Source organism: Saimiri boliviensis, chromosome 21, assembly GCF_048565385.1.
Source record: "Saimiri boliviensis isolate mSaiBol1 chromosome 21, mSaiBol1.pri, whole genome shotgun sequence".
Lineage (NCBI taxonomy): Eukaryota > Metazoa > Chordata > Mammalia > Primates > Cebidae > Saimiri > Saimiri boliviensis.
The window spans coordinates 26,534,511-26,556,183 of record NC_133469.1 but is presented as its reverse complement, the minus strand read 5'-3'; the positions used below and the strand labels follow the sequence as shown (position 1 = coordinate 26,556,183).

At 56.7% G+C, this 21,673-nt stretch overlaps 1 protein-coding gene across 1 annotated transcript in view; it reads right to left on the bottom strand.

Annotated features, from left to right (window-relative positions):
• BCR (BCR activator of RhoGEF and GTPase) overlaps positions 1–21,673 on the bottom strand; it is a 136,624-nt gene that overhangs the window by 30,486 nt on the left and 84,465 nt on the right. The window contains exons 5-10 of the mRNA XM_003938577.4: positions 17,922–18,029; positions 14,621–14,681; positions 13,052–13,104; positions 11,622–11,762; positions 2,062–2,183; positions 981–1,149 (exon numbers count right to left, since the gene is read on the bottom strand). Coding sequence (XP_003938626.3) covers positions 981–1,149; positions 2,062–2,183; positions 11,622–11,762; positions 13,052–13,104; positions 14,621–14,681; positions 17,922–18,029 — 654 coding nt within the window. The remainder of the gene's footprint in view (positions 1–980; positions 1,150–2,061; positions 2,184–11,621; positions 11,763–13,051; positions 13,105–14,620; positions 14,682–17,921; positions 18,030–21,673) is intronic.

Sequence of the window (21,673 nt, the reverse complement as noted above, 5' to 3'; positions counted from 1 at the left end):
GTGGCAGCCCCACCTGGGCCTGGTCCCCCCTCAGGGTAGCTGAACAGGGGACAGCCGGCCCCTCCCCTCGGCCCCGCATCCTGAACCATTCCAAGCCCTCCAGCATCTGGCCGTGACTTCCTCCGGTGACCTGGCACTTCACCCGCAAAATGGAACCACACAGCAAAGGACGCTGCCTGGGCATCAACCCAGTAGCCTCTCTCCTGCCTGGCTGACAGCTCCTGCATTCCTGCTGCTTCCTTAAAAGGACCATCCAGGCATTTGCCTGTGAACTTAAAGTGTCCACACCCTGTTCCCTTAGAAATACTGTTAGCTGTCATGCGTGCTGTCTCTATCTGACTCTTCACTTGTGCCTCGTGTGACCCAGGGACAGAGGACTGCCGTCCCTCCTCATGGCACCTCCTTGTCCCAAACCTCTAGGTAAAAAATCTTGGAACTAGTTTCCCATGGTGGTGGTGTGTTTCCGAAAAGCTAGGCGGCGTTTTCCTAGGTCAGGTTTTCCCAGGGATGCCGGCGAAAACAGAAGATCAGGCTCCCAGTGCCACAGCAATAGCCAGGCAGGCATAAACTGGACACAGTTTAAACTTGCCAGTGTAAACAAGATTCCCTCGTGAGGGACCCCTGGTCACAGATGAGATACCTAAGCACAAGGCCGGCCACCAGGTATGAGAAGTATCCCGTGAAAGGCACACTGTGGAGACCACGACCAGTGCCCTTCGTTCTTCTGGAAGGCTGGGTTGGCAGCCCCTCTGGTATGGTGCTCTGCATTACGCTGGGGGTTCTCAGAACAATCGGGCACCTCGCTGTGCCCAGATGCCCAGCCCTCCAAGACCTGAGAGCTCATATATGTCCCAGAGACCAGACCTGGGGCTCAGAGGCCTGACAGAGAGAGCGCCTGCTGGCCGTGTGTGGGGGCTGCTGCCCAATAAGGCCACACGGAGCCCAGCCTTTGCTTCCTTCACCTGCCCCCCGCCACGCACCTTCTCTCTCTGAATGTCACTCTTGATCTGGGAGATCTTGATCTTCAGAGCGTCCAGCTCCTCGTCCGGCACCAGGGGAATGTTGGGCACTGCCTCCGATTCGTCCACCATCTGGAAGCTGAGATCCGTGAGCGGAATGTACCATTTGCAGTCGTACTGCTGGGTTTTGCTGGGGGTGGGGAGAGAAGAACACTGACATGCACCAACTACCTTCCACGGCTGATGTCACTGCTGTCAAGAACCCAAGAACCGTGTTCCTGACCACACATGGTTTACCCGACCTAAACCCAGCACGTGTTCCATGTAACCGACTGGGATGAAGCCACTGGCAGGTGCTAGTGGCCCCAGCCTCAGCCTCAGTGATTCCTGGGAACAGACACTCTGAACACGTGACCCCAGGCCCCAGGCATCTCAGGAGTCTAGATGCATCTTATCCTATGCTGATCCTAAGGTGGAGGGCTCATGTGGGAGCACGTCAAGGCTGCATGATGACAGAACAGGACTGAAGTCCACCCCCAGGGCTGTAAGAGTTTCAACGACTGTAGATAAAGCTGGCGTCATCCCCTTGCCTGACAGACGGGGGAACTAAAGCTCTCCTCTGAGTTGACTGATTAAACCCACTCGGCAGGGCAGGGTGTGGGAAGAGCCTGTGCTGGTCTTCCCAGTGTGGCCTTCTTTGCTCTATTCCAACCTGGTGCAACCTGGGTGAACCCAATCCCTGGGAGGAGGAGGGGAGTGTGCGCAGGGCTATGCTGAGAATAACTCAGAAACCACCACCCAGCACTGCCTGCAGCCCTGACCTCAAATGGTCCTGAGGTGGCCTTTCTGTAATGGTCCTGGAAGTCATGGTTGGGTTTATCCCTCGCTACAGGAGTCAAAGCTGGTCCCCAGGATGCACCATGACGTCTCGGGCTAGTAACAATCTTTAACCTGGAGCCTGGCATTGTGCCCAAGTAGCAACGGAATGTAAAAAGAGCACCTAGCTACATCACTGCTGGCCTCCGCCAGGATGGACCCTCCCCGCCCGGGAGCATCGGCACAGACAGGGTCGCCGCCGGGACGGGACCACATCGCTACTCACCCTCCGCTCTGCTTCTTGAGCTTGGTGCAGAGCAGCAGGTCGGTGAAGAGGAAGACGTGGCGCAGCTTGCGGGCCCCCTCCACCAGCTCCACCATGAAGCTGTCCTTCAGCAGCTGCCGGTGCTGCAGGCACAGGGAAGGCTGGGGTCAGGGCCAGCCTGGGGTGATGTGTGGGGTGTGCTCGGCCCTCCCAGCCCAGCAGGAGCAGGCTGACCCAGAGATGTTCTCTCTGGGAAGATTTCACTCCTTCCACATCTGCCCCTCACACTCACTTTCCAGATGTTTTGTTCATCTCACAGTCCTGCTGACAGATCAGGGCTTATGTGTAACTTCTCAGTTCAACAAATTTCCCAGTCCCTCCTGTGTGCTCAGCCTTTGGAAGAGGGTGGGAGGATGGGGGAGTGGGGAGGTAACGGCTGTGGGTCTGGAGGGTACACAGCCAAGCAAACGGTCTGCTGTGAAGACAGGTGATGGGAGGACCCGCTTTAAACAGGGCAGCCAGTGCCTCTCTGGGGTGGCAGGTGGAGATCCAGAACTGGCAAGAAGCAAGCTGTGCCAGGAGCAGGGACCATGGTCAGGCACAGGTCCTGTGGTGGGAAGAGCTTGGTGCTGGAGGTTCAGTGTGGTCTGTGGGTAGAGATGCATCCAGTGCACTCTGGAAGTGGCAGCTCTCGAGGTCATGGCAAAGGGTCGGGCCTGGTTCTGAGGGCAGCAGCAACCCGGGGCCCCATGGCTGGAACTCCCAGTCCTCCCAACTAGACAGGATTGGCAGGGTCCCCTGTGTGCAGGGGCTACACCTCTGACACCTGCTTGGACACCGGAAGCCCGAGAGCAGGGTTAAAGTGGAGCGCAGGGTGGGGCAAAGGCTCCTAATAAGCCACGCGCCTTTCTGCCTCTTGGTCTGTATCTGAAAGGCAAGGGTTGGTCCTTCTTGCTCAAGAGGCTGTTGAATGGGCATGTCTAGGTAAGTCACCCCTGCCTGGCACCTCACAGGGTTGGGCACTGTGTGGAGGGCATGGGGACAAGATGAGAGGCTGTCGCAGAAGCCTTCCCCATGCCGGAACCAGAGCGCTGCATGAGGACATCACCTGAATTATTTGATCCAATCCCTACAACAGCCTGGAGGCAGGTCCTTAGTGAGAAAACTGAGCTTCAGCGAGGCCCACACTCTGCCCCAGGCAGCAGAGATCAAGAGGCAACATTCACAGATCTCTACGCTCAGGAGCCCACAGCCTCATGGGAGAAAGACCAAGTGTTTAGGGGGCACCCAGCTCCCCTGGTCTCAGGGAAGGCTCACAGGGAGGATGACACCCACCCTGTGCTGAGAGCCAGAGGGTCTGCAGGGGAGTCACCTACAACAGAGGGTGTGAAAATTCAGTGTCTCCCCACAGGAGCTGCACCTGTCCCCATCTCGCGAAGTGATGAGGTCCTGTGCTCTGGGTGAGCCAGGCTGGTTCTGGGGCCAGACCAGGCGCCTCGTCCTGCTGTCACCTGCAGCCTGAGGTTCTTCTCAGGGAGCCCCCGTCTCTCTGAACTCTCCCGCACTCTGGGGCCGGAGGCAGCAGAGCTCCCCATTAGCATGTACAGCCTGGGCCAGGCCTCCGACACTCTCAGGGGTGGAGGCTGCATGTCACCATCATAAGCAGCTTGGCTCACGACAGCCAGCCGGCTCTGGTGAGGGGGAACGATGACTTATGCAGGGGCCGCTGGTGCCCGTAAGTGGAAGGCTAGGAAGGTTGCCGGCGTGCCAAGGCCGTGACTCACAGGCACTCACCCACACCTCGCCTGCCGAGGGCAGACAGCTGCCTGGTGACGGCACCCACAGGAAGCAAGAAACAGCATGTGCGCCTGGAGAAACGTCAGGCAGAGCTGGAGCGCTGAAGCTGGGCAATCCCCACTGCTGGGTCCGCAGCGGGGACCAGGTCTGGGTAGGATCCTAGGACACTGAGGTCCTTAGGGAAGGACTGCAGCATGTCTGCTTGGCAGGGACACAAGAAAGGGCCTCCCTGCCAAGGAGGAGGGGTCTCAGGCACCTTCCCTGTGGGGCACTGATGGGGCTGGACGGCCAGCAGCCTCCTCCATACAAAGGCGCTGAGCTTCTCGCCATCACCAGCAGAGGGCAACCCATGCTCAGCTCAGAAGCTGCAGACCCGGCCCACTCTGCCTGTGCCAGAAATGCTGCTGCCTCTCCAGCAGAGGCTCCCCACAGCCCACCTCAGGGGCACCCTCGGCCTTCAGCAAAGCCACTGACTGTCACACTGGATGCCTGTGGCACCCACATGCCGGCCTGCCACACTGAGATGACCCGTGACCCCTCTGGGGTGTGGACTGCAGGCCCGGGAGGCTTGGACAGTGGACTCAGATGACTGGGCTACTCTTTCGATGCCACCACAGCCTCCAAACCCCGACCCACCCGTGCAGCTCTCATCTGAGAGAAGCCCTAATCCACAGGCACCCCAGCATGTCACAGCATCTCAGGCCCTGGTCTGCAGTCCCCATCACCCAGCTCCTGCCCTCCCAGCCCACACAGCACCAGCACGGAGCTGGGAGGCCATGTGGCGTAGGTCACTGCCTGCCCAGGAGACGTCCCTCTCAGAAGTGCTCAGCAGCCTGGTCCCCGGCCCAGAGTACAGGATGCTCAGCCTTGAAATCGGCCCAGGTTTCCCCGCACAGTCCACCGGAGTCACATCCTCCAGGGCACACGGCAAGGGTGGGCTGGGGCCACAGTCCTGACTGCATCCCAAAGCCAGCCTAAGGCCACGTGGCTGGAAACCACCGTCCCTACGGCTCAGTGTCTCTCCAGGGCAAACACCCCCAGCTGGAGCAAGGGGACGGAGAGGGCCGGGGCCTCACTGGGACCTGGTACGGCACCATGGTTTGGAGAGCTGGCTTGCCGGGCTGTGGGAGCCTGTGTGAAAAGGGCGCATCGGAATATCCCATGTGTTCTGCGTCCGCGTCTGTGTCCCTGTGTGCGTCTCCACGTCTCCGGGTGTATTCACTCTCGTGTGAGTGCCCAAGTGTGTCCTTGTGCGTGGAACCCCACACGGGCCTGTGGCCTAGGGAGGTGTGTGTGCCCGCATGTGTCACTGTGTGCGTCTCCATGTTTGTGTGTTCCTGTGAGAGGGCATGTCCCTGTGTGCCAGGCCCGTGTGTCCTGGTGCAAGTAACCACGTGTGAGTGTCGTCCCCATGTGTGCTGCAGGGCAGGGCAGTGGGAGAGCAGGCCCCCACTGGCAGGGCAACACTTCCTTTCGGGAGCCCTCCCCCCACATCCCAGGTGGGTAACATCAGCTGGAAGAAATGCCAACTGCCTTCTTGAACGACTGAAATCATCATCCCCCCCAGGACCCCCCAGAAAGCAAGGGCAGCCTGCACCTTCACCATCCCAAGCCCATCCTTCTTCTGAGCCCACCGTTCTTCTCTGTGACCATGATGGTGGCTACACTCCTCCATTTCTTGGAGCCTCTGTTTCCTTAAACATGATGGGGTGAGAAAGACTGGTCTGGTGGCATGTTCTGAGGATTAAATGAAACTGCGACCTGCAGGGCCTCACGCGGGGCTGTCGCCCTTTGCCCTGCCCTCTGCAGGTGGGAGCGTGACAGTCACAGTTTCCCATCAGTCATACCCCTCACTCCTCACGAGGACTCTACAAGGCAGGCACCACCACCTCCATTTCTACAGACAAGGAAACTGAGGCCCTGTGAGGTCACATGTGTGCCCTCTGTCTTCTGAGAAGGGGGTCGCGTCAGGCCAGTGGGCATGAGGAAGGACACCTCCTTCCTAAGGGGACGTCCCTCTGGCCAGCCGCCGCCTCCAGCTGTCGCCAGTGCAGCATCACCCGCCGCCCAGGGCACAGCCTATCAGGGCCTTCCTGGGAAGGCCAGTCTGGAAGAAGCACACTGTTAGGGCTGAAACTTTCTGCCCCCCTGCCCCAAAATTCACAGATACCCTAACTCCTGCAGGATGGTATCTGGAGGTGGGGACTTTGAGAGGTAAGGAGGTGCAGATGAGGTCATGAGGGTGGAACCCATGTGACGGGATTAGAAGAGGAAGAAAGAGAGGCCCTTTTCTCTCCATGTCTACTCCCAGGCAGGCCACGTGAGGGCACAGTGGGAGGGCGGCCGTGCTTCTCACTGTCCTCATCAGAATCTGACCATGCTGGCACCCTGGCCCTGGATCTCCAGCCTCCAGAACTGTGAGAGGTAAAGGTCTGTGTGTGGGCCTCCCAGAAGTCCGTACCTAACAAAGCAGCTCAAACCGACTACAACATGCCCCAGGAACCAGAGACCACGGTTCCACGGCGATGCTGGAACACTGCCCCAGGTACAAGAACTGCAGTTTGATCATCAACAAATCAGCAATGCCTGGACTGGAGGTGCCAGGAAAAGTTGCCAAAGAACCCCACGTAGCAGCTACGGAAGTGGAGACAGAACAGAGCCCAGGTGAAAACCAAGGGGGAGCTGTCAGCTGCTGGCTGGTGGGGAGCCCTGGAGGCCGGTGACCTCGACCCTCGCTACCGTGCCCCAAGAGCAAAGCGTGTACCCCTGAGACCTGGCTGACACTGCCCGTCAGTGGCCCTGTCGACGCAGGGATGTGGCAGGCTCCAGTGGTTCAGCAGTGGGGCCAGGAGCAATGAGGGTCGCCAGGCAGCTCAACACCCACTGCAGCCGAGAATGAGGCCAAGGGTCCTGCTTGCCCTTCCCTCCCTCTCACCTGCTCTCAACCTGCCCTCCTTGCAGAGCAAATCTCTACTCTCTGGTCCGCAAGAAAGCCTCCCATGGCCAAGCTGGCCCAGAGTTTCCTATGTCCCAACAGACACTGTGCCAGGAGGAGGGTAGGGCGGGGCCTGGGAAGAACAATGCTGGCTGAGAGCCACAGTCAGGGTGGCTGCTGGCAGCTAATGTTTGCTGAGCTCTTTCTGGGTGCCAAGAAGGTGTGAAAAGAGCGTGACGTAAAACACCTCCTCTCACTCCACAGAACCCTCCCTGCAGCAGGCTCCGGCTCTACCACTTCCTGGAAAAGGAACAGCTCAGAGGTAAGCAGCATGCCCACACTCCAGGAAGGAATTAGAACTTGGCCCAGACAAGCTGAGAACCCAAGCTTTGTTTGCAAATGTTTATGAAGGGCCCAGGAAGGCCTAGCCCTCGACGTGGGCACTAGCCTTGCCCCTGCAGCTTCTGTCTGGTGTCCAGTGAAGCTGAGAACCCCACCCATCCTGTCTTCACCCCTGGGCTGGGTACCTTCCTCTCCACAGCACCCCTTGCAAACTATGCCAACAGGGTCTGGCCTCTCCAACTGTTCTCCAGCTGTTTATTTTTTTATTTTTTGAGACGGAGTTTCACTCTGTTGCCCTGGCTGGAGTGCAGAGTACAATGGCAAGATCTCCGCTCACTGCAACCTCTGCCTCCCAGGTTCAAGCAATTCTCCTGCCTCAGCCTCCCAAGTAGCTGGGATTACAGGCACGTGCCACCGTGACAGGCTAATTTTTGTATTTTTAGTGGACACGCGGTTTCACCATGTTGGCCAGGCTGGTCTCAAACTCCTGACCTCAACTGATCCACCTGCCTTGGCCTCCAAAAGTGTTGGGATTACAGGCACCAGCCACCACGCCCAGCCTGTTCTCCAACTCACTAATCATCAACTGATTAAAGACCTTGGTTCTCCTCTGCCCGAGCCTCACCACCTCTCAGCCTCAAGCCTGCACCAGTGGGGCCTCCCTGCTCCAGAGCCTTCCTGCAGCTCCCGTTTGGACTGCTGCCTGCGTTCTTCCTACGGAGGGGCCTCTGGGATCCCAGGCAGAGAACAGGTATTGGAGGTCAGTGCCTGGCTGGCTCTTGGGAAACAAAACATCCCAACTGGATCATCCACTATGCTTCCGAGCCTGAGCCGAGGGGGTGCTGAGCAGCGCATGGTGCAAGGCTCCAAGGAGACGGACAGGCAACCATGTGGGGAGTCAGCCAGCAGCGAGGATTGGTGATCTAACTGTGAAGTTAATTCATCTAAACAAAGGAACGCCAGCTACCAGCCCTCAGAACCCAGGCCTGGAAAGAAACGGTGCCTGCAGGATCCTTTAATCCAGTTATTTTGGGGAGGCTGAGGAGGGCGTTCTCCTGGGCAGCACCTGCGGCTCATGGCCCCCAGATGTGCTTGGGCCAGGACAGTGGGAAGACGGGGCACCTGCCGGCCACCATTGACCATCAGAGGACCACCAGGAATGCAGCCCAAAGTCACTCTTCCCCAAAGAACACAGCCCTGGAGCCGTGGGATGCAGCTGAAAAGGGTGATGAGATTACAGGAGCCACAGTGGGGGGCTGGGGCAGCTGACCCTGAACAGGGCTCACACCTGTGCCTCTCCTTGATGTCAGACTTGCCCAGGCTGAGCAGTAGCAATGGGCCACCTCCCTGGAGACCCAGCAGTGACCCAGGCCGACAGAGGCAGCTTTCCCCTTGACACCAAATGCCAGGGAAGCCAGAAACAGCTCCACCCCCTTGACATACTCCTAGCAGGAGCGGCAGGGGATGGAGTGGTGTGCAGAGGTGAAAGGGACATCTCCTCCTCCTTGTGACTCTTCCTGCCTCCAGGTATTGCAGGGACAAGAGGAGGGGTGGACGTGTCCTATCGGCTCACAAAGGAGGAAGGGAACCGAAGAGTAACACACCCAAGGTGCACACAGGGGACCCCTGGCCTCACCTGCATCCTGGCTTAGCTACTTAGTGGCTGTGTGACTGAGGGAAGACACTCAACCTGAGTCGCAGTTTCCTCATCTGTAAATGGGAGATCGCCTCTGACCCCACAGAGCTGTCATGAGGCAGTTTCTTTCTCCCTTTGGGAACCTGACACTCCGTGTCATGTACCAAACTGAGAGATGCGCAGAAGAGAAAAGCTCAGGCCCTGCCCTGGCTGCAAACTCTGAGAGGAAGCAGCCTGCAGCTCCTGCCCTCTTTCCTGGCTGGTGACGTCAGGGGAGCTCTCCTGTCACCTCTGACACATGGCGACATGCAGGCACGTCACCACCCCTTACTTCCATAAAGTCCCTCGAAGGCTGCGCAACCTGTTCAGTCTCAACATCCAGGGGAGGGGCCATGGACTACGCATCATTGCCCTCAGAGCAGGGACACTCAGGGAAGCAAAAGGGTGTCCCCAAATCAGTACACTGGTAAGCAGTAAGGGAGAGCAGAACCTGGCAGGGCTTTGTCCATCTGGCATCCTTCTTTCTGCATAAAGGACTGCAAACTTGCTGGGCAGTGCCAGGGGATACTGAGGAGGACATCCAGGCTTGGAGTGGCCAGCTGATTCGCAGCATCTGCCTCAGGAACGGCAGGGGCGGGGCACAGCACGGTATCTGTCTATCATCCTGGCTTAGCCACCATCAAGCCACCTCCCTTGACGGGCCTCAGACAGAAAGCCCTGAACAAGGGGGTGCCGGTCAGACTCGCAGTGCCGTTTCCTAGCGTCATTAGTCCTCCACCTTGCTTTGCAGTTGAGGCACCCAGGTGACCCCTCCTCAATGAGCAAATGCCCCTCCACCAGGGCGAGGCGCTGGCGAGGGTGCAGACGCAGGCCCCTCCCTGTGTGAGGCTCCCAGCCCTTCTTAAATTACACTTCCTCCTCGGTGGTCCCGAGACCTGGCCTGAGTCATCATGGAAGGAGGCCGCAATGGGGACCGATGCAGGAACGAGGGCCTGACTGCCAACTTCTAGGCAACATCTCCATTTTCCTCAATTCCCCAAGGCAGTGGATTCCAATGATCTGAGTGGTGAGAAGGTCCTTCCTTCTCTCCAGCAACGATAAATGGCAGCTGGAGACACAGGGAGCAGACTCGGCACAGGAGAAGCCATGGGAAAAAGGACCCCACACTCACTGCCCAGGAGGTCAGAGCGCTCATGGAAGAATGTCAGTAAAAGGGAAAGAGCAGGCGTCTCAGGAGGGAAGAGCAAGCCCGGCGGGAAGCCACGCGGCACACGGAGGCTTAGGAGAAGCAAATCCAACATCCACTGAGATCTGTGCGGCTGCCCACAGGTTTGTCACAGGCTTGCTCTCCTGTGGCCCTGAGCCAGGGAAGAGAACCAGGGGCAGGGCCCCGCTGATGCTTCAAGAAGCAAGATCTGATCCCCCACCTCTCCCAGGCCCCAGTCATGGGCTGATCAGCTGGGGAACACCTGCACTGCTCAGCACCTCCCCTGGAAGGCGCCACGGACCCACTTCTGCCTTCGATGAGCTCAGAGTGCCAAGGAGCCATCACGGATGGCCAGGACTGCCGCTAAATCATGTCCATTTGAGAGCCCAGGTGCCCGATGAGGTGGGGCCATGTTCCCATCCTGCTGCAAAGACGAGGAATGGGCCCAGTTGGGAGAAGCTGTAGGCCACCCAGTGGATCGGTCCTCACGACGCTGGCACGGACCCCGCATCTGCCCAGCTCTAGGGCTTGGACAAGCCTGGAGAGTGGAATGGAGAGGACAGCTCCCTCCTTCTCCGTGCCCTTCTTGGGCCAGGCCCACCAGGAGAAACTGGACCAAGCCCCTCACTAAAGGTCAAGACTCTGGGCACTCAGGGTACCATTCCCAAAGAAGTGTGTGGTAGACGAGGCTGAAAGCCATCTGCCTGATGGCTCTGGGCAGGAAAAGGAAAAAAACCCCATGTGCTGGGCAGGTCTGTCCTGGGGGTACCCTGAGGACAGGTCCTGTGTCCTTGGCACACTGCCAACCACCTGGCACAGAAACCAGAAGAAAGAGGAGGAGGTGGTTCACAGAGACAACTACAGTCGGTTCATGCCCAGCCTGTGTCCTGCCTGGGCCAGACAGTTCCTGTCACTGCATGAGACCCCTTAGGCCGTGGGTCAGCTCCCCTCGCCTCAGTGCTGCCTCTGACAAGAGCTGTTCCCACTGGACACCGGCTGCCCGGCTTGCACCCCTCAGCTGTTCTCAGTAGCTGCTGCCCGCCTGGGAAGGCACCTGCCTCGCTATGTGCCAGGCCCCACCCAGGTAGGCTCAGAGCGGAACAGACACAGGCCATGCCTGCCCATTGATGACGTGCACACAGAGTACGTCAGTGACGTAGGGAAGAAGGAGCGCTTTCCCGGAGGAAGATGTGAAGTCTCACGTCACAGACACAAACTGTGAACCCCACTTTCTTCCCCCTCTCAAATCCTTAAATCCGATCTTAACCATTTTTTAATGAAAGCACTCAGGAGGAAGGAGGAGGATTCCTGGCAGACAAAATACCACCCCCCTACTCACCTCCTTCGCACAGGTCTCCTTGGCTGGGGACCCTGAGCTGGCAAGAGTGTGGGAGATAAAAAAGGGTTCCCTGGATATAACCCACCATGACAGAGAAGGAAAGAGGTGGCTGAGTGAGGCACGGTGACGGACGCCGCCTGAAGGACATGGTGTGTGAGGAGTCACCCCTGCAACTGCACCCCGACGCCTTCCACACAAGACTGGGTGTGCTGCCAAGCTCACCAATCCCAAAAGGCAAGGTCTGCTGACGACCAGATCGAGGGTGCCCTGCCTGCCCCCAGCTCAGCAGGCTGGGCAAACCCAAGCCATCCCCCACCACACTCACCTCCCCCTTCTTCACCGTCATGGACTGCCGTCGGGGTGTGATCTCCTCGTTGATGCTGGATAGGAAGTTCTGTGAGATGCGGAGGGCGTCCTGCAGCAAGGGGTGGTCGGGGTGGCTGGTGGGAGTGTGCTTCAGCAAGTCCTGCCCGGGACGACAGACGAGTCAGACACAGAGGGGCCCTGGCACCGGCCACTGTGTGCAAAGTGCAGACACGAGGTGCAGACGGAGCCCAGAGTGCTGGCTCCCTCGGTGTCACCACTGCCTCGTGTCAGCACTGCCTCGGTGTCACCACTGCCTCGTGTCAGCACTGCCTCGTGTCAGCACTGCCTCGGTGTCACCACTGCCTCGTGTCAGCACTGCCTCGTGTCAGCACTGCTTCGGCGTCACCACTGCCTCGTGTCACCACTGCCTCGGTGTCAGCACTGCCTCGTGTCAGCACTGCCTCGGTGTCAGCACTGCCTCGTGTCACCACTGCCTCGGTGTCACCACTGCCTCGGTGTCACCACTGCCTCGTGTCAGCACTGCCTCGGTGTCACCACTGCCTCGTGTCACCACTGCCTCGGTGTCACCACTGCCTCGTGTCACCACTGTCTCGGTGTCACCGCTGCCTCGTGTCACCGCTGCCTCGGTGTCAGCGCTGCCTCAGTGTCAGCACTGCTTCGTGTCAGCACTGCCTCGGTGTCACCACTGCCTCGTGTCACCACTGCCTCGGTGTCAGCACTGCCTCGTGTCAGCACTGCCTCGGTGTCACCACTGCCTCGTGCCACCACTGCCTCGTGTCAGCACTGCCTCGGTGTCACCACTGCCTCGTGTCAGCACTGCCTCCGTGTCACCACTGCCTCGTGTCACCACTGCCTCTCTCACTTGGGCCGGCTGTGCGGGCATCTCTCACCTGGGCCGCACTTATGTGAGCAACATCCCAGAAGCAGGTTCTGGATGTGCTCCAGCAAACCCAGCCGCATGCACACGGTCAAGAGGGGCTCCTCTGTAAGGCTCTGGGGTAGGGTTTCTCGACCTCAGCACTGCTGACATTTTGCGTGGAGTAATTATTTGTTGGGGGGCAAGAGAGAGCTGTCCCTTGCATTACAGAATGTCCAACACCACCCCAGGCCTCTACCTATTAGATGTCAGCAGCACCCCCTCGGCTGCAGCTATGATGCTGCGCAACAGTGGTGCTGCGTGTACCCTACAGAGCCGTGGTGAGACGTGTGCCCTACAGAGCCCTGGTGCCGCATGTGCCCTACAGAGCCGTGGTGCCGCGTGCGTCCTACAGAGCCCTGGTGCCGCGTGCGCCCTACAGAGCCCTGGTGCCGCGTGCGCCCTACAGAGCCCCGGTGCCGCGTGTGCCCTACAGCACCCCGGTGCCGTGTGTGCTGCGTGTGCCCTAGAGGGCAGTTTTGGTCCCAGTCAGGAGGGGTGCTGTGACTCACATGGAGGACCAGCGTGCTCCTCGTCACACGGTCCACAGGCTTGTAGAGCAGAGCTGTGGAGAGAGAGGAGTGGTGAGAGAGGCCACATGTGGAGACGCACACCAGCTGACTGAACACTCAGTGCAAGGGTGACTGGGGAGGGAGCTGCCCCAGCCTCCACAGGCCCCATCTCCCCTCTGCGCAGTGACAAGGGCAAGGCTACAGCACCCACCTGGAACACTTTGAGCTTTAAGCCCTGAACATTCATTGCATGTGGAGTCCAGAGCAGCTCGTCAGACCCGGGCCTGCACGCCTGGCTCAGTGACAACAGCTAAAAGGGCTCAGCATTGCCACTCCTGGGGTCAGGGAGCCCACCCTGGTAAAGATGGGCTAGAGAAGGCCCCAACTCTGGAGGGAGACCTGCTCTCCAGCCCAGAGGGTACACTGAGAGCAGACCTCTTGGCTGCCCTTACCATCAATCCCGGGATGTTTCAGATGTCTGACTCTGAGACAGGCAGGAACCTACTCAGATGCCGAAACAACTCTTGGTTTGACAGGTTCTCTGGCGACCTGCCTGAGGACATCTGGACTCCAGAGGCACACGAGCCCCACTGCAATAGGAGCAGCCCCCTGGCCAGCCTCAGCCGCCAGTGCTTCTCTGTGACGACAGTGAGCATGGCCCATCCCAGGCATGGATGCTTAGGTGTGTTCTGAGACATGTGAGGCATGTTTCCTCACGAGACTCCTGCAGCGTTTAAGGCACACATCACTACTTTCATTTTGCAGATGGGGAAACAGGCTCCGAACACAAAGCTCTGGGGGCTATTCTTTGCAATTGTAACTATTCACAACACCCTAACAACTGAAAGAAAGAACTGACTGATAATTCCTGATACCACTTTCCCAGCAACTCTGGACTCAATCCCTGCCCAGTCACTTAGAACCTGTGCTCTGCACAGGTTACTTCATGACTAAACTTGTCATCGGCAAAAACCGAAAATAAAATCCTCTTTACAGCCGGGTGCAGTAGCTCACCCCTGTAATCCTAGCACTTTGGGAGGTCAAGGCAGGCCGATCAGTTGAGGTCAGGAGTTCAAGACCAGCCTGAACAATATAGGGAAACCCCGTCTCTATTAAAAACACAAAAATTAGCTGGGTGTGGTGGCATATGCCTGTAATCCCAGCTAGAGAGGCTGAGGCAGGAGAATCACTTGAACCCAGAGGTGGAGGTTGCAGTGAACTGAGATCGTGCCACTGCACTCCAGTCTGGGCCACAAGAGCAAAAATCCATTTCCAAAAAAAAAAAAAAAAAATCCTCCTTACAAGGCCACTGGGGACAACATGATGACATTTAAGTCAATTTAAGCAGCACCTTGTTGCTACAGTTGTTGGCAAATTGGTCCTGACCGTGTCCTTCCCTGCCCTCCCTGAGCTATTCTTTCCCCGTCCCCACTCTATTTGAAGAGTAGAACAGGGAAGGCGCCCAGGGGTGACCCAAGTGGGCACTGTGTCTGCTTTTCCACACTGCCACCTCTAAGGGCAGCAGCACCCCCACGAGGGCACAGAGAGGCCCCAGCATGCTGAACTCACTTTCCAGAGAGTTCTTGGTCGTAGGATCCTTGGCATCTTTGCTGCTTCTGGCTCTCAGGTTCTGCAGAGAGAAAAGCGCATATTCACATAGATGACAGAAGCAGCTTCGATGCAGCAGAACGTTCCACCTTTGGCAGCAATCTCGGCTTTCCCTCACTGCAATGAACCCAGGTGCATTCTGAGCTGATAATGAAATCACAGGGTGTGCAGGGACCCACGGGCAAGCTGAGCACGCAGGATGCCCTGGAGGCTGCAGTCCACCTGGGACGGGGCTTCTCAGCCAAGGACTGTTGACATTTTGGGCTGGAGATTCTCTGAGCAGCTGTCCTGTGCACCGTAGGGTGCTAAGCGCTGCCCTGGCCTCTACCTATAGGCACAGGAGTGAGCCTGCTTTCCCACTGTTGTGACAACCAAAAGCATCTCCAGGCATTGCCAAGTGTCTGTCCCCTGTGAACAAAATCATGCCTGGCTGAGATCCTCTGACACAGAGAATCCTGCCAATGGAGGCCAACAGGAGCACGCTCCTGAACACACATCACTGTTTTCTTGGGGCAATTAGATGGCATGCAGGGGGCTGGCAGTTCGGAAGAGCACTCGCCTTTGGAGACGGCCAGGGCAGGCCCACCACTGCAGACTGACACTTGGATTCCCCCTCCACCCGCCCTCTCTGGATTTGCAAGTGTACTTGCTAAAAAATGAGGTGCTAATGAGATTTCCAGGGCAAGAGCAGAGCTTGTAAGTGAAGAGCCTAGGATGTTTTGACACAAGAGCATTGAACGCATCACTGGAGAAATGCGTTATAAAAGATCCCTGTGTGCCTCACATCCTCTGCGAAGGAGCCGAGATTAATTCCCGGTACTAAGCTTCTGAACAAAGGCATAAGCAGCAGAGACGGAAGAGATTCTGAGGTTACTCTGCCAACCTCTTGTGCTGTAGAAAACATCTCAAGACCAAAAGACAAGTGTTTTCCAGCTCTCTGGGGCCAAATGCTGCCATGCGCTTTGGGACCTTTCCTGAGAGTTTAACAGCCCTTGCAGTGATTGTTCCTCTGTACATCTGACTCAGCAGTTCCCAAAGCGTGTGAGGGGGTGGGAGAGCCAAATGAAAGACTGCAAAAACCAGGTGCTGGGCTCACACGAGCCTGGGAGGCGGCCCACGTGCCTGGGAAAGTGCGATGCTTGGGAGTTATCCACAAGTTCCAGGAACACCTGCCTCAAGATAACATATGAGTTGGCCAGGCACAGTGGCTCACGCCTGTAATCCTAGCACTCTGAGGGGCCGAGGTGGGTGGATCACCTGAGGTCAGGAGCTAGGCATCATGGTGAAACCCCATCTTAAAAAAAAAAAAAAAAAAAAAGAAAAAGAAAAAGAAAAGAAAACATGTGAGTTTGGCTTAACCCTGCATCTCCCAAACCAGCCTGACTCCCAAAGCCCTTTTCATATAATTCCTATTACTTGCTGTCTGGAGAGCTGGCATTCCATGAAACCAGATCTAACTGGACGCTGCCCATCTCTCAGGACGGTCCCAGGAGAAGACGAACACTTCTCCACTTCTTCCTGTACTTGAGGGGGATCCTCGAATTCCCATGCCTGAGCACTGACCCCTCCCACCTCCATAGGGCTTGCCACTTTCTCTTCCTTGAGTTTGACTCTGCTCTCTTTGGGTGACTCCAGTTTCTCTGGATCTTTTTCGAAACATGGAGAACCAAAGTGCATGTTGCTCTGACGGTGCAAGTGCCACAAACCTTCACAGTGGGCTGGCTTGCAACTGACCCTGAGCCCCATCCCACTTCCTGCATCCCAGCCACAGCTCAGAATCCACTGGTGCGTGGCTGGTGGGACCACATGATCCCCAGGTCCCGTGGTGTCTCCTCCTTCCTCTGCAGAAACCTTGATCTTGCCCATCTAACTATAACATGCTCTTAAAAGCTCAGGTCCCTGATTTGTCAAGGTCACTTGAAATTCAGTGTCAGCATGCCAGCTGCTGGGGAGGATGGTTGCTCATTTAATGAAAGAGGAAGAGAGAACAGATTGAATGGTGCAGAGGGAGTCTGGCAGCGGGGAGGGAAGCTGGAGCCCCGGATGCATGCAGAGCCTGTTACTAGCAGCACCTGGCAGAGCGGGGTGCCCCACGGGCTCTGGAGGAGCAGGGCGGCAGGTACTATCACTACTGGAAACACCAGAGCGGGGCCCATAATGTGCCGTCCTGTGATGAACAGTATGACGGCATACAGCATCGAGAACAAAAACCCGAGGTGACAGCTGAGGGTGTGTCCCAGCAAGGGTGACTGCATTCACACCCTACTTGTAATGCCCATGTCTCTTTCTAACCCTGTGGTTATCACATGGAGGACTTTCTGCTGCATGTGAGAACAGCAGGGTTAGAAAGAGACATGGGCACTAGAAGTAGGGCATGAATGCAGAACCCCTACTTTCTGCTCAGAACCCTTGCTGGGTGGGGGAAAGCCAAGTCAGAAGGCAAAGCTACAGCGAGTTGGTGGGATCATCAAGACGCAAACGCCCGTGAAGAGGAAAATGTCGCAGAGTGGCCACCAGGCAGACACAGGGTGGGGAAGGGCAGGAAGAACCCCAGCCTGGAGAGTGCAGACCCAGGGGTGCGGCTGGGTTCTTCTGGTCCTGGCTTGGCCACCAGCCTCCTGAACTGCCCATTCATGGTCTCTGTTTCTGAATGATTCTTTCGAGGCCCAGGGTGCTAATACCGCATGGTTTGAGGTTTCAGCTTCCTGGGGCTAAATGCAGGCAGGGAGTCAGTAGCCTCTCAAACCTGGGGCCTGTGGCAGGCAGTGCAGCTCCAACCTGCTGCTTTGCTCCTCACATGGGTCTAGAGAGCACAGGTGACATGAGCCCTCGCCCCACGGCACTAGCCCCTCAATGCTTCCCGCTCTCAAGGTCTCTGACGGGCCAGAAAAGGAAGAATGGGTCACCTCTAGCCGCGCCTCCAGTGCCAGGTACAAAGTCAGCCTCAGGACTCTTGTGTGAGAGCTGTTAACGGGCAGAACTAGACACTCCTCACTGCAGACAGATGGTGAAAAGAGTGTCCCCAGAACCCGACCAACCCCCAGAATCAGGCCCTCGCTCCTGGGGAGGCAGGACGTCCTGTCAGCTGCTCCTCTTGTTAACAGCATCCCCAACATGGGGCTGATGCAGCAAACCCAATAGAATCTGGAAACAGCTGGGGTTCACGACCAGATCTTGATGTGGTGCACTCTGTTCTCCCGGGGAGGTGGAGGGTACAGGTGGGAGTCAGGGCGCACCTGGCTGAACGGCGTCAAGGCATTACCTCAGAGATTTCTGCAAACTGAGCATTGGCCTGACAGCACTTCTCGGCCATTTCCATGGCAACTCCGTAGTTGTCCACGAAGGCCCGGTACACACCCAGCTGGCTGGCCTGCAGGGAGGAAGGAAGAGAGTCGACAGGTGCTGCAGCTCCCCCGCCTTGCCTTTCCGAGGAGCGGGCTCCCTCCAACAGCTCATCAGGAACTCCAGGGGCCTCGGCTCCTCCGTACTGCTCCCTCCCACCTGCTTCCCTCCCCACGCACCCAGCACACTTCCCGCTCCCAAAATGACATGCTGAGAAGTGACTCACGACGCCAGGCAGGTAACAGTTCCCTTCCAGAGCTACTTATTCCTCCCACCCCACTCGCTGAAATGGTGCCACGAGCGGCAGCTGAAGTTCGAGGTTGTCAGTGAATCTGGACAAGAGTCTGCACGCAGCGTCTTCTCATTCTGGCTGCAGGAGTGTAGCCTGGACACGGAGGTCACCCCCTTGTCCCACCCACAGTGTCCACTCCTGTCCAGTACCTTCAGACACATAAGACACATAGAGTCCAAATGCCTCTGCAGAAGAGACCCTCTCGCTGCACAGACACAAGCCCATCCCGGGCCTGGTGAGGGTGCCCAGTGTCACGCTGCACACCTGGCAGGGGGCAGACTGACTGGCTGTAAGGTGAGAAGTGTTTTGTTTGTTCTATATTAAACTAAAGGCTATAACAGATCTCCTTACTGCACCTCCAGCTCAGACACACACTCGATTCGGCAACAACTTCCCGTGTGTGAGTACAGCAGACACAGCCATCTCTGGGCCTCACCACAGCTTTAGGGGCATCGAGGGAAAACCAGCAAACCCAGGCCTGGGGAGTGGAAGGGCAAACCCAGGCCTGGGGAGTAGAAGGGCAGACCCAAGAGACGCACTGGTCAGGGCTGGAGACTCCCCCTGCAGCTGACTGCAAACTGGAAGCCCAAGGCATTCACGGCTCCTGGTGTTTGTTTTGCGTCAAACCTAATTTTATTTCCACGTGCATTTGCATTTATATTGAATTTTACGTTTCTACAAATGACAATTCCGGATGCTGGATAAACCAGGCACCCTTGGTATTATTTGATCTTCTGGCCCTGCTCCCTACGGGGGCTGTGCGAAGGGTCTTAGAGTGTACAAGGAAAGGGTAGCAGCCAGAAGACACCCACCAGGCCCCTGCCACGCTGAGGAGACCTGGTATCCTCCAATTCTAGGTTCTTCCTTGTCAGTGCAGTGATGAGGCCCAGAGCTCTTCCTTTCCCTCCTCCCTCCTCTGCAAGTCACTGAGTATCTCCCCACCAAACTGAGGGCCTGCTTTAGGCCTTGTCACCACAGTGGCGAATAATTCAGACAAGGCACTGCCCTCTGAAGCTGGTGTTCCTGGTGTTCTAACAGGAGAGCACCTGATAAACACACGTGTGAACACACACGGGCAATGTGATGGCAGATGGTTACAACCGGGATGGGGACTGAGAGCAGTGGGGCTGCTTTGGAGAATGTGGTCAGGGCCAGGACAGCCTCTCAGAAGAGGTTACAGTTGGGCAGGATCTCGGGGGTCTTGGGAGGAGGACTCCTTTCAGGACTTCTCCTCCCTCCTGCTCCAGGAGCTCACATCTTCCAGGTGGCTTGTGAGAAGTTCTAAGGAATTCCTTTCCACATTTTTCACTAATCAAAAACACACCTCCGGATCTGATGCACTGAGAAGCACACGGCCTCGCTGCTGTGGTGCCACTGTGCAGAACATGAAGCTATGCCTGAGGAAACTGGCAAACCTGAGCGGGCCTGTGCCCTTCACAAAATGTCAAGGTCAGCGGGCACAGGAGCTCACGCCTGTATAATCCTAGCACTTTGGGGGACGCTGAGGCAGGCAGATCACTTGAGGTCAGGAGTTTGAGAGCAGCCTGGCCAACATAGTGAAACCTCATCTCTACCGAAAATACAAAAATTAGCCAGGTGTGGAGGCGTGCACCTGTAATCCCAGCTATGTGGGAGGCTGAGGCAGGAGAATTGCTTGAATCCAGGAGGCAGAGGCTGCAGTGAGCCAAGATCATGCCACTGCACTCCAGCCTGGGTGACAGAGCGAGACTCTGCCTCCAAAAAAAACAAAGTTAAGGTCACGGAAGACAAGCAAAGTCTAAGGAACTGGTACAGATTGAAGGAGATTAAAGAGAGGTGACAACCAAGTTCGTAACATGATCTGAAACCGGGACCCGAATCAGAGAATGAAAACAGCTGTGAAGAACGTGACTGTTAATTTGGAGGAAATGTATACGAACTACATATTAAGTAATAGTAGCTCATCAGTGTGAAATTTCCTGAATTTAACAAATTGTACTGTGAGTTACAGAAGAGAATGTCCTTGTTCACAGCAAATACCCAATGAAGTATTCAGAGGGGGAAAAAGTCCTGTGCTTGTGTGTATGTGTGTTCGTGTGTGCACAAAAAGACATAAAGCAAATGTGGCAGAAAGTTACAATCAGTGTTATCTGGGTGAAGGCTACACTTTGCCCCGTTCTTATAGCTCTCCTGTAAGTCTGAAATAATTAGAAAAGTAAAAATTCTGAGTTGATAAAACTGCAGCCAGAAACAAAACCCAGAGTGGGGAAGTCAGCCCGTGCAGCCCCACAGAAGGTGGCAGAAGCCGAATCTGGGTCTGGCTTTCTGAATCACTGGACGTGGATCATGAGTTCCTGGGCTCGGAGGTGGCACCGGAGCTGGGCAGGGCACTGTGAGCTCCTTCGGTCCTAAGACTTGTCCAACCAGGAAGCCTGACGGAGCAGTGCTGCACCAACCCTACTGAGCTGGTCTGCAGGAACAAGGGCAGGCACCCGGCTTATCTGTTCTTGCAGAGGCCCCAACACCCAGCCCAGGTTGGGCACACGTAAGTACCCAGCTCGTGGTTACAGAGAACAAGTTCCCACCGCAGCCCCAGCCTCTCGTCCGAGTCTTCCAGCTGCGTCATCTGACTCATGAAGGCTACATAGCTCAAGGCCTTCAGGGAAGCCAGCAGAAACTTTCCAAAGTTAAATTCCAGTGTTCATCACATATTAACATTTTTTTAAAAGTCTCTGAACAATTTCGAATATTATTTAGGAAGAGCTCTGGATGTTTTTCTTCCCCCAACACCACGATTCTTCCTTTCTCAGGAGGGCGACAGGCTAAGTTATGTCCACCACTTTTAAAACTGCTGACACACACGGGGAGAAATGGGGGGCTTCAAAGATGGAGGGGGCCGCATGCATCAAAATACAGCCTCCTGTTCTCTGGCTGTAGGGGAAACAGCCCCAAGAAGCAAGAACTGGAACAAAGTAAGTACCTTGTGTGTTTCTCAAGTCTTAGCTCTGGCCCGGAGTCTGGGGGGGGTCTGCAGCACAGGGTGGCAGAGGGAGGGGTCTGCCTACAGGAAAGCCACACCTCAGAGCAGAAAACTCAGTCCCCAGCACCAGCCAGGGAGAAGCCTGAGGACACAGCTGAGTGTCTGGGTAGTCCAGGAGTGCTGGGGACAGGGCTTTTAAGGAATCACACGCTCTTCACACTTAGAGGGGGCCTGGTCTCAGCCCACCTGCCCTTAGAGGACTTGCTTCCCTGTGGAGGAAGCCTGCTTCAGGTAAAGTGTGTGCACACAGGGGTGGTGGTGTGGGTACCTGTGGTCCCAGCTACACTGAAGGCTGAGGCTAGAGGATGGCTTCAGCCAGGCGTTCTGGGCTGTAGTACACTCCACACTAAGTTTGGCATCA